At 37.5% G+C, this 13,460-nt stretch overlaps 1 protein-coding gene across 3 annotated transcripts in view; it reads left to right on the forward strand.

The window, feature by feature from the left end:
- KIZ (kizuna centrosomal protein) overlaps window positions 1-13,460 on the forward strand; it is a 99,764-nt gene that overhangs the window by 79,594 nt on the left and 6,710 nt on the right. For all 3 annotated transcript variants that reach the window (XM_084623835.1, XM_084623837.1, XM_084623836.1), the window contains one exon: window positions 7,171-7,270. In XM_084623835.1, the coding sequence (XP_084479961.1) occupies window positions 7,171-7,270 (100 nt within the window). The remainder of the gene's footprint in view (window positions 1-7,170; window positions 7,271-13,460) is intronic.

Raw genomic sequence — 13,460 nt, forward strand, 5'->3', positions numbered from 1 at the left:
GGCATGCGGTTCTTCCTACGTATGTTTGAGAAACACTGAAAGTCTGAGCTTAGTTTTGACATCTAGGCAGAAATGCCTGTTAGATCTTGTAAGTCTTCTCCCAAGTGTCTTTTTTTTTGAATTGGCCAATCTTTGAAAGTTTTTGCTTTTGTGAGAGCATGTCCTTTAAGCTTTGTCAGTTTATGCTTCTTGTTATGATTAGAGGTATCTTATATCTCTCTTCATTAAAATAAAAAACCCAAACAGATACTTTCAGGTTTCTTTGTTGGGTATTGGCCTGCTTTTGGACACTGTTGAAGTGTTTTATCAGTGTTTTAATGCTGAGGTTTCCTTCAGCTCTATATTCTCCAGAGAGTGAATCCTGTGATTATGGTGGTTGTTTTTTTTTTTTTAAAGGGGAAATTATTTTCCTCTAACTTTGCTTCTTTGAAGGTATCACATAAGATTCTTATTTGTGGACCTATTTCCCATCAGAGTTTCGGAAGTATTCTCACCCTGTGTTTGCGCCTCTCTTCTGTATCTCTCTATCTCCGCCTTTATATTAGGGTAATTTAGTGGTTGTAAAAGGGTACTGGATTGACAACACTCAAAAGTGCTCCCCAAAAAACAGCACAGACAGCAGCTGGGCGCACTGGGGAGCGCACTTCTACCAGGGTTAGGGTAGATAATAGTTTGTGGCAATTTAATCCTTGACTACACTTTTGAGACTACCAAAAATGTAACCATCACAATCAGTTGTGGTGGTGGAGGTTATTTAGATCGTAAGTTGCACGACTGGAACTGTTTTTTATTTTGTGTTTGTGTAGCACCTAGCAAAGTGGAAACCCAATCAATCCCCCAAGTGCTACTGTAATATAAATAATAGTTATAATAGTATACATTATATATGATCTATAATAATTAACAAGGTAACTAAAGCTGTAAGGTTTGTTAGTGGTTTCTGATAGTGTTCATTTCAAGGGATGATTAACTTTAAAGGTGACTATTTAGATATCAAGATTACGAACTGATATTGATCAAAGCATTCAAGAAAGGAGAAAGATAATCATGTTCGGAAGAAGATCTATTGTGAGTGACCTTTCACTTGGGTACCCCAAGGGGGTGGAGATTGGTGTGTGGACACAGCTTGCTGAAATACCACTGATTTCTCCCACTGTGCCCGTCCACCCCCAATTTGCCTGTGTTTGTGTATAGTTCTAGTTAATATTATTGCACAGTAGTGATGACCCCCATACACACCCTGGCTTTGCTGGTCTAGTTTACAGTTTTATGGTAAGTATGAGTGAGGGTTGGGGAGTGTGTGTGTTTTGCTGAGAGATTGTGTCGATTTGTGCAGGCGGTGAATGAGGGGTGTGTGCTGCGGTGAGGGGCTACATGTGTTTGGGATTATTGTGGGGAGTGGTGGTGATGGTGGGGGTATGTGGGTGGTTTTGAAAAGCTATGGCAGTTTATTCTTTCCCTGTGGTTCTAATCATGTTGTTCTGGTGTCTGCCTGGGGGATCTCCATTTCCCATGTCTAAGGAGGGATTGGCATCAGCCACTTCTGCAGCAGAGTCTCCCACCACCCTGCTCTGTGTGGGACCAGGAATCTGCACAAGGGGAGGTGGCAAGCAGTGAACAGGTACAGCTGGAGGATATGTACTTTGTTCCCCAGCTGGGCCTCCATAGTTACACCAGAAAGGATAGGATAGCCCTAACCTTCCATAGCCCTCCTCCACTTTAAAGTGGGTCTTGGGGAAGCTATCAGTTGAGGAGGTCCTGGTAGTGTGGCTTCATTGGTGTGGCACTGACAGACTGGGGGCTCCAGGGATCCCATGAAGCACAGAGCCTATGGAGGAGTGATCCCTGGCCTCCATGGAATCCCCAAGCATCAGTAGTCTTTGAATTCTGTTGGGGACAGAACATATATCCCACTTCTCCACCCCCCCACTTTACAGAACAATTTGGTAAGAATTCCTTGTGGAGATGCTCTGTTTTCCTCCCTATTTTCCCCTTTCATGGATTTTTCTTTTGTGAAAAGTTATCTTTGGCCATATGGTAATTAAGTATTAAAGTTGTACAATTAAGCACTGAAAAGGGAGGAGAAGCAAAAGTGAATGTGCAACCTTAACTCTGCCCCCTGTGTGTGTGTGTATGCTTAATGGTACTCTTTAAATTGGTAGTTGCATGTTACCTAAGCTGCACACACATTTAAGTCTCTCTCTAAACAAATATTGTATTTAATGGTTTAAGGAAAAAGCATGCCATTACATAATTAAAGACACCATTGTCGTACATATGGTTGAGTGCTCTTTTAAAAAAATTGTTTTTGTTGACTTTTGAATGCTGTTCAGCCTAGTGTTATGTTAGGACAGCTTTTTGCATTTAATAAGGTTAATTTAGGTGAGGGATTTCTGTAGCATGATATCATTAGCGTACTAGAATTAGAGTTTTAGACCAAGAGAATAGCACAGAATTTGGTTTTATGTAGTGTTTCATACTATCCCAAAGCTTGCTTTACTGTACACAAGCTGTTTTACAATACAGTGAATAAGAAACCTATTAGGACAATGATTATGCTGGAAAATATAGTAACCGCTACATGCTTAGCAGTAGTTTACATGTAGCCTTAGATATGATGATCTGTTTTACTGGGGAAGTGTGATTGCCAACACTGGATTATTTTCTAAGGGACAATATTGAACTAAGCCACAGTTCTATAAGGAACAAAAATTAAGTCTCTTTCTGGCTGTTCTTAAAGATTTGCTCTCTCAACAGACCACATAGCCACTAAATCTTACATTTTGTGCCTTTACATTGCATTGGTTACCGATGTTTTGTCACAATGACGAAACACTACAAATGCATATAATTATTACTACTTACTTGCACTGCCATAAACCTTGTCAGCTAGGGATCAAGGCCACATTGTACTAAGCACTTGTATACTTGTAATAAGAGACATTTCCCATAACAGTCTAAAATATTGGCATATGACAAGAGACAGGTGGATTCCCCAAACAAGTACGGGTTAAGATGAGGTATGAGCAAAGTGATCACATTTATATAGTAAACGTCAGTCACAGCACACCAACTGCCTAGTCCCCTTCCCCTCACCCCCCAAATGTTTTGTAGGCATCACAGCAGAGATGAGTTTTAAGGAAGGATTAGAAGAAAGATAATGTAGTGTATTTAGATTTTAAAGGGACTTCTCACATTCGTAACGGGTGGGATGCAAGAAAGTACAAAAATGCTTGAGGAAAACGTGGGCAATGAAAGCTGGTATCGGTAGGGCAAGAGTGGGGATTCATGGCACAATATTGTATTACAGTTGAAAAGTAAGACAAAGCTAAGCTATGAAGGGCCTTAAGGGTGGAGGACAAGTAGTTTGTGTTTGATGTGGTGGAGAAGAGGAAGCCAATGAAGCAATGCAAAGAATGTCTGAAGGGTCTGGTGAGGGTGGTAAGAGTGCAGGTGTTGATGCTAGAGCAGTGCAGAAGGCAATACTCAAGATGCGAGATGTTCAAGGACTTGAGTTTTAACAGCATGGGCAAAAAAACAAGGCTGGAATTTTGAAAGGTTGTATAGGAAGATGGAGCAGCAAATAGATATGGCTTGTATGGGTGGATAAAAAGAGATATGCAAGTCCAAGGTGAAGCCCATCTGACAACCCTGATGTAACAAGGAGAGGGGAGGAGATGGGTGGGAAAAGAACAAGGGCTCATTTTTGACTGTATAAAGTTTCAGTTGATGGCTAGACATTATGATGAGATGTTAAAGACTGGCTGAAATGAGTTTGAGCAGATGGAGACAGGTTTGGAGCAGAGAAGTAGATTTGAGTCATCAGGGCAAAGAATGTGGTTGAAGCCATAGTTGCAGATATCCTCCAAAGATGGGATGCAAAAGCTTTAAAGGAGGGAGCCTAGGATGGAGCCATATGGGACTCCCACCAAAAGAGGGAAGGAGGAGATGAGGACCCACCAAATGACACTGAAGGAGTGATGAAAGAGGGAGGAGAACCAGAAGATGGCAAAGTCACAAAAGTCCGCTGCTCCTCTCCCACATTTGCCCCGTGGCATTTAAAAAGTTCCTTTGAACCTGGATAGGTGTCGGGCTTTCCAGCCTTAAATGAGGGATAGTCTCGGTCTAGCACTCCATCCTTCCCCAGCACTCTTACCAAATCTTCTAAGAATGTCCAAAAAGCATATTTACCCTAATGCGTAGTGCTCTCTGACCTGTGGTGGTGACACAATGATGCTAATCTAGAAGTAAAGGTCTTCATGGGAAAATGTGAAGATTTGAGCCCATCCATCCTATTTATATCCTGCAGTGCTTGCTCAATATGTGGTTAAAGCTGATATTAATATCCCTGGCTACTGCTATTAGATGATGAACTGCCGAGACTACTTTTTATTAGAACTTCAGTAGGAGTTAAAAGGTCTGGAAAAGTGACACTCTGACCTGCAGTTAGTTGCCTTGCTAGTGAGAATAGTTAACTGAGCAAACAGAAGTCTTTCCCCCCCCCAAAAAAAATCTATGTTCCATGGATGCACATGGTTCTAATTTTCAGCCCTGCCTTCCATATGCGCTCATATAAATCTGAAAATCAGGACTCCGATTTGGCCGCTAACTAGCGGTATGATGTAATGACACCCTCTCAAGTTGCTGCCTTATTCTGCTGAATCTCAGCTTTCATGTAAAAAACAAAACCAAAGGAAGTCTCTAACGGTCATGGTTGCAAAGAAAACTTCAAAAACCTGAACATAGCGTAACAGCAGCCAAGATTTCTCTGAGTCTGCAGAGAGCATGCAGCAATAACTTGGGGAGGTGTGAACTGCCCCAGTCCTCTCAGTGAGTTGTTAGTTCAGATGCCCAGGGGCATTAACTATTTGCATAAGAAAGGAGAGAAGGGCATCACAGATCTGCACCATTTACTGCAAGTGGTCTTATTTTGGTGCCACAGTTGGGGTAGCATTTGGGAGATACCACCACATATTTCCCGCCACCAACTCCAGGAGGCTAGCAGAGCCCATGGGCATATTCACGCCATACTCAGAGGAGCTCAGAGGACATGCCCAATCATAGTTTGCACATCTGCATAACCTACTCTTAAGGGCATTTAATTTGATAGGGTGTAGCTTATTTTGTGGGCAGAGCACCACATTTTGTTTTCCTGTTGGATCTCTGCTGAAAATACACCCCATTTGTTCCCATAAAAGAGGCCATGCCTACAATGTTTGCTGCATGTGCAAGATTTGCTGACCCTAAAAGTTCTTAAGATCATATTTTTAAATTTTTTTTTAAAAGCCACAATCTTCAATCTGTTTTGTTCCCTGTGGTCTTTAGAAATAAAGTGATTCCATTAAGACCTAACTCATACAAATTGGATTAAAATTGTTGTAGTACTTCACTGCTCAAAGAAACGTACAAATAAACAACTTAACATTATAAAGCTTTCAAAAATAAAATCTCTTTTCTTGATGTGTGCCTGTCTTGATTCCAGAGCTACTGCCTGCAGCTCAACTGCTTTCACTCTCTTATCCAGGAGCTCCTCTTTTGATCTCCCACGGGTACATGTGCTTCTCTGCATGTGTTCCTCACTCTTTCCCTCATAGCAAAGTTTCTTTTCGTGTCACCAGCTCTTTTGAAAGTGGTCAGACTTCTCCCCGTGAAGTGGCATACTGCTGCCACTAGAACTCCTAGACTTTACCTCCTCTCATCTTCCCCCGTGAATACGATTTTTTCTCTTTTTTTGGCCTCTTTGTTGGAAGTGCAGGACACACTGTGAGGAGGGTTTGTGTATTGTAAATCTGTTAACAGACTTGTATGCGTGATTCAGGTTATAGAAACTGTGTCTGATTATGAAATGCATATCCACTTGTAGGGGGAAAACTGTCAGAGACTTAGAAATTATATTTTACTCTTTCGGGGATAGAATGAAGTTGGTAAGAGTTACAGTTATTCATATTTTGGTTTTCAGTTGTGTCTCACATAAATAATGTTTAGGTCCCAAATCTCATTTACCCTCAATCGCCTTTACAATACAAAGAAGCCTTAAAGTGAGTGTACTGTAATTTGAGAATCAAGCCCTGTAGTTCAGAAATATTTAAGAAAAGACCTGATTATATTGATGAGTTGGAACTAAATTGGTATACAATTTGTACTCATTGAAGCATAGAGGGGAAGTAAGAGGCATGTAGAAAAAAGCAAACCGGTAAAAGAACCTTAAAATACAAATTTTGTTGTCTATTTAAGTCACAACATTAAGTATTTTATAGAATTTGAGAGGGAGCAGGAATGACCTACCGCAACAGAAAGAATTGTAGCCCTCTGAAAATAGTCCTAATGAAAGAGGAAGGCAAATAAGTGACCTAAGTAAACAAGACTTCAGGAAAAGGGAAAAGAAAACAATTGAGAAAAAATATACATAACAGTGAGATTTTGCTTAAATTGACACATGATGCAAATACAGCTATTGGAACAGAATCTCAGTTCCCCAAAGGCTGTTTTTCTAAAATTAGTTAAAATGTGCAAAAATGCACTAATTGTGTGCAGTTATTTCTACAAATAACTTTCCACCTGTCTGAAGGAGATTGTGTGTTGTACTGTTGTCAGTTCTGCCAAGTCATGAGAATAAAACCTCAAGTGTAAAAACAAATGAAACAGAACTAAAGTACGAGTCAACTCCTTGTTCTGCAGATTGACAGAGGTTAGGACTGATAATGGAATGACATGGACAGGTTTTAAAGAGAGTCCCATGTGGTAATGGGGTCAGGGATGAGGATTTTTTTATTTTGTTTTACAAATAAAGTAAACCTACCCCATGGGAGTGCCCCTGTCCAAGCAATGGAGATTGAATTGGCCAGTTTATTAAAAATGTCAGGGACACATTTTGCTAGTGCATTCTGTTCCAGTATCACTGTACATTTTTAAAACAGATTCTTAAAATGGTATCTCTTTGATACTCTTCGATTGTACTTTCTTCCAAAATATCACAAGAAAAAAACACATAGTGAACAGTTATTTTACAATATACAGTGTTGATTTCAGAGTCCAAGACACCTTCTTGTTCTCGGTTGCTTAAATAATATCTGTTTCCATTGATTTCTGTAAGTCAAAAGTTACTGTGTGGACTACCTTTTAATTAAGTGTTTGCTAAATGTTTACATTTGGTGTTTATACTTACCACAGGTTTGAATATCGATAGCAATAGTTTCAAGACCAAGAAAATCAACAAAATCAGTTCTGAAGCTAGTTTTTCATCTTGTGAAGGAAGAAGTCCTTTGTCAAGGTAAAGTCATTAGACCATTTCATTTCTGAATGGCTTTAACAGAGTAAGAAGTGCCAGTAGAAAATGAATAAAACTCTGAATATGTATTATTTTGTCTGTGACTTGAACGAGGGTTAAGGTTCGTATTTGTGTTTATTCAGTATAACAACCTAAACTTTAGTACACCTTAGAAAATATTTGCACCAAAGTCAGGTATTGTTTTGCAGCTGTTGTTTTCTCATTTTAAGACTCAATTGACATCTCAGTGAACCACAAATTAGCGTGTACAGCTGCTCTCAGTAGGGCTACTTAGAGACCAGACAATAGAAGTTGTCAGGAAAAGGGCAGACATAAAACATAAAGTCTTGAAGAAATAAAGTGGCATGTTTCTTCTTGTAGATGTAGCTGAGAAGTAAACTAACTGTAGCTCAATACGTATTTTTTAAAAAGTATTCGATGCCAGAGTATTTGTTACTTTTCTTTTCCTTTCAAAATGACTATGTTTAATTAATGACCTTGCCTTTTTCTTAAAGGTGCAATTTATCTTTTTAGATTTGTTAAACTGCAGCAGTTCCTTTTGATTCTTTGAGCTGTGTGATCTTAGATGTTCCTTGAATTTGTCATCAGCATGAAATACTAATCAAACAATGGCAGTCAAATTAGTGGTCAAGAAACAGTATAAAATGGAATATAATACAACTATCAACTATCTCCTGAAATTTTAGCTTGGCTTTAGATTGTAATCTGGATGCTTATTAAAACATCACAGTAAGTGGGTTCTGTTAGTATGTGGTTCCTTGTCAGAAAACTGACATTTATGACTGCCGATAAAATACTTTTAAGTATTTTGATGAATTATTTAATTTTATCTATATTTACAGCATGTTTACATCCTTTTGTACTTTGTAATATTCATAATGATTTTATTGGGGACATTAATTGTCATAGGAAACAGTTCCAAGATAATTTTAGAAGAGATCTTAATTTCTTATTTTGTGCTGATTTATATTTCATTTTAAAAATCACAATATTTTCTCTTATTCCAATGCAATAAAGTTAATTCATGTGACATAATTAAGACTTATGAAAAATATTGACAAAGTAGGTGTTTGCTTTTGTTTAAAATAAAACCTTCCATTTTAAGATGATTAAACTTAACTTAATTTCTGTTTGGGAGACTGATACGCTAAGTAAATAAAACCTAATATTATGAAGTGCAAATGAGTTTGTTTTTGTAATTTTTTTTAAAAGCCCCATGTTTATACATTTTGGGTTAGCCCTCTGCTCTCGTTGACTTCAGTGAGAGAAGGATCAGGCCCTTAATGTGATTATTAAAATGCAGGTCTTGGGTCTTTTAAGAAAATATGTACAATTTAATGAACTATGCAAAAATATTTTCAGGCATTAATTTTACTTTGTTTAGCATGTTACAGTGCTGGTTTATAATGTATGTTGGCAACTTTCAACATTTATTTAAATGCTATTCATGTAAAATTCTTTAGTCTTAATTTTACCTTTTCAAATTCACATGCACACTCGGCAGATTTTGGAAACCATTTACTTTGCCTTATAATTTCATGCCTTTGGTCTCTTAGAAGTAAACACTTAAAACTAAATTTCCTGGATTAAGATATTTTTCAAGATTTTTTTCTTAAAGTAGTATCATAAAGTTATTTTCCTGAATAACTTAGAAATAATATTGCCTTTTCAACATAAAGTCTATTAGTAACATTTGCTGCTGGACACTTGACATCTGTCTTACAAAGATATTTGGAAGCGTAAAGTACCCAAAGAAGTATGAAAGAATGGGAAATAGGGAGCTCAGGTGGTTGCTTATTTGTGGTCGGGATGCAGTGACATTTCTTAGATGCTGACATTTAAGGATCCCACTTCTTGCAGTCACTTCTTGTGCTTTATGGCTTTTACAAGAGGTCTCGAAACCAGCACTTGAGAATAAACATAACAGTATAGTACTGCTGTGGTACTTTTTAAACATTCTCCTTTGCTCTATCTTGTCACTGAGCTGATGAGTGACCTCGAAAAAGACCCTGCTGGACCTAAATAAAAAAAAAATGGCTTCCTCTGATGTCCTAGAGACAATAATTATGATGTGCCAGTTAAGCCCAAACTACAGCTGAGGGATTTTACTTTAAAGCAGAGGCTTGGGCGCAAAAATGCATTTATAGCTCTTTGTTTGGCACCTCATTATGTGTGGGCCTGATTCATTAAGTAATTGGTTTGCAGTTGTTTACATGAGTATTAAGGCTTTCTATTCAGCAGCCTTTGAGAGATACATTGTGCAAATGTTGCATGTTATGAATGCAGAATGAGGGGCAGAGGACCAGTCCTATTGGCTAAACACTGCACTCTGTTGAAAAGCAAGAGAAAGAGATTGGGTGCTGCTTTGCATAGCAATGACTTTCTTAATAAGCTTTACAGATTAATACACACAAGCTATAAAAGATGCAAAGAGATACTCTTAGCACATTTATACATGCTCATTTCACTATTATGGTACTGGAGATGGGAAGAATTGAGTTCTTTTATATTCAGTTTTTCAGTGCAATGTCTTCAGTGCATGAGACTTAATAGAATCCGATATTTATTGTATTATAAATCATGGGGAAGTAGGCAGATCTGCAACAGTTTATTATTAAAGATTCTTTCAATGTAAATCTTTTTCTGCTATTGTATTTCCTACAGCAAAATCATTTTGTGGTTGAGTGGGGATGAAAGGCATAATGTACGAAGGAGTGAGTCTTAATAGGAAGCTGCTCTCTGAGTAAAGACCACTTGTTCCCTTTTGTTCAGAGGTGCATGCCATAGCTTCCTCTTCTCCCACAAATATTGTCCTGTTTTGCCTTAGCTATAAAACTATTTTCCCTGGATTCATTTACTCTACCGAGAATGTTTAAACTGCCTGAGACGTAACTTTAATTTGAAGAGTATAATATTTTGCCGAAAGAAAAGAATGTGTTAAGTAATATAATTACTTGGGAGAAAAGGTCATGACTGAATCTCTCTAAAGCAGAGGGCAGAACACGATGTGTGTGGGTGGCATTTTGTAGTCTTGTAGCAATAGAATCAGCCAGTGGAGGTCACTAGCATTCTGGATAATTCTGTATTTTGATGCGGGCAGTTTATTTTTCTTAGGCTTATTTGCTTTGTCACATTTCAGAATGATCTGAAGATTAAAGATAAATTGTAGACTAAGAAATAAGATTTTTAATTTGTCAGCATATAAACACTCTCTAAAGTATTTTTAATTGTGATTAAATTGTATTCTAGAAGTAGTCTGTTATATTCTGTACAAACTATTTCTTAAGCCAAAGATGCATTTTTATTAATTTTGTGTTTATTCTTAGTGAATAATCTGCCAATTGCAATTCATCCTCTTAATTATTTTATAAAGAAGTATTTAATAATGAGGGAGTAACTAACATGCAATCTTAAATGCCACAGCATATTGTATTGTAGGTAGTCAGTTTGACCATCAGGGGGCACTCAGACTTTGCTAAATTAAAACAGCTTCCAAATTTCATCTGCTTTTTCAAGTTGTTAATGTGTACTATTTTGAGGCCCTTAATTCCTGTTTTCTTAAGTTCTTGTCAATTTTTTAATTGATTTGTAAGAAAATTATTTTTGTCTGAAGTTCTAAGGAGATGCTACAGAGTTCAGGTATGAGGTTAAGTGTATATATTTTCTAGAAAGTTTACATGGACTTAAATAATGATCCAAAACCTTGAAAGTAACCAGTCTTGAGTATATTTATTCTAAATAATTTATCATATTTACACTTATTCACAGAGATACATAAGAGAATGAATGCCTAACTAAGATCTTTGATTAGTGATTTATTGTAACATAATTTTATAATGCTTTTAATCTTTCGAGCTCTTTGCAAAGAAGTAAACATTTTATAAATAATTGATTTCAGGCCTGTATTTCTGACATTGTAGTGTAAGCATGACACATGCAAAACTTACTGTAATGCATTATTTCTAAATCTTAACTGTATGTATCATTAGCTTCTTATGTTGACTAGTCAGGACCTTTTATGAAACTTCTATAAAAAGCAAGTAGATATCAGTTCTATACAGTTGCTGGGACTTTTTTCATTCTCAATTTTATATTTTGTGATTTTGCTGTTAGCAAAGGAAACAGGATGCGCTGGGTGAATATTCATCCCTCCCAGCACATAGCTAGACTTACATGAGCATTGTGCATGGAACTAAGTGGTAGTAGAAAGGAAAAAATTCCCACACACCCTAAACTCACAACTCTTCAGCAGCCACTGTTCCAGCCTATGGTGTGCAATAGCCACCACTGCCCCGCTGAGTCTTTTGTGTCGAGGATTTAAGATATGCCCTAATGCAGATCTGATGGCTCATGATCCCTACACCCCCTCTTCCCCTATGATTCAGGCCCGTTGTGGACTGGCAGAGAGATTCCCTTTACTATACATGGAACATGGAGGCCTTCTCTGCATCCACATCACATGCTCCCCTTACACAGCTCCACCATGGGGTTTAAATGGTCCGGCAGGCCTTGTATGGAATCACTGCACCTGGGTGAATTTCACCCTTTGTGCATCAGTTCTTCCAGGTGTAGTGAGTGAAGGTAAAATGTTCTGCAATCCACTGCCAGCTTGATGACTAGAGAGTCTGGTCTTAAACATATGTTGTCTCATCTTAGATCTTTATATCATAATTCAAATGTGATTGCACTTGGAAGCCTTAGTTTTAATGTAGTCCTGAGTTCTATTATTAATTAAATTACTATTGGATCTAGTTTATAGAAGCAAGATTCATGTCATAATTCTCTGTTTAAGTTTCCATTTATCTTCCTGAAGTACGTTTGTCTGGTTTTTCTTCAGAAATGATCCATTAGAAGTAAACCAACTGTTCTTTTTCATACTTATTAAAAGTACAGAAAAATATCTTCATCAGCTGCACCTATCTTGAACGAGTTATTTTTCAGGAGGAAATAATAGCTCAGGTTGAAGCTAGTTTTTATTCTAATTCACAGGAAAAAAAAAAAATGACCGCCCAGGAATGGAGATATTTTGTCACCGCATGGAGACTGGAATTAAGTAGTCAGGCTTACATTTTATCAATGATAAGCTTTTTTAGACATTTTTGAAAAATGAGTAATTTTGGAGAAGGACCACGACTTCATCTCAAGTCATTGTTGGGAAGAAATTCTATACCTGCTATCTCACACTCTGAGGGTTACTAAGAACTGTCTTGTGAAAAAGAAATAATTCTATTTGTCTACCGCACGATATTGTGTCTCAACAGTGTTTTTGCAAGATAGATTCACACAGGCTTCAAGCTATTTTACAAGATTAGCTAATCTATTTCCAGGCATATTTTTATGGAATATCAATGTTGTTATAACTAGGTCCTTTTCAGTTTTGTTTGTTTTTTCTGATGGAACATATTTTTGTTTTCACTTAACATATGGTATAAGGGTTCAACAAGTTCTCTGCCAGAGATGTATCCAGCACAGAAATAAAAGAAAGTTTTCTGTTTTTCACTAAAACTTCTTTGACTTGATTCGCTCTGGTAGAATGTACCAAAGGGAATCTAGACCACCTCTATCGAAATTTTCTTTATGGGGAAAAATATTCTTCTTTAGGAACTTCAAACTTCCTTTTTGTTTCCAGAGCATCTTCCATATAGACCCTTGTCTTAACAGATTAAATAGGCATCAAAATGGGAGATTTGGTCTAGAGAAAAATAGATGCATTTGGATTTGCATTTGGAAGTTAAACTGCTTTTTGATAGAACCTTGACATCACTGGTTCCATGCTGGGATGCATTTTAGAGAAATTGAAGCATGTAGAGAGATATGAGAGTCTATAAATTTGCCTCAACTTATCTCCTTTATAGACCCTTATTGCAATTCTTCCCAAGCAGGTTTGGATGACGACTGTCATAATTGTATTTGCTGATTCCGAATATAAACCTTCTGGAATACAGAGAGCTCTTGTATCTTTTCTCTGCACCGGCCAACATTTAATTTCAGGAGGCTGCTTAGGAAATTAGACTTACCACAGGTTTTCTTTTTGCAACTCTGAATTCAGAACAGTTGGTCGTTCTCCACTGTCCATTCCTCTGGTCTCCCATTTCCTAATGATACCCCAGCCTTTTGTACATGCCAGTGTTTTCGTAAAAGACTTTCCAGATTTGTCCCAGAATTCTACCAA

The sequence above is a fragment of the Lepidochelys olivacea genome (genome assembly GCF_965140295.1).
Source record: "Lepidochelys olivacea isolate rLepOli2 genome assembly, chromosome: 3".
Lineage (NCBI taxonomy): Eukaryota > Metazoa > Chordata > Testudines > Cheloniidae > Lepidochelys > Lepidochelys olivacea.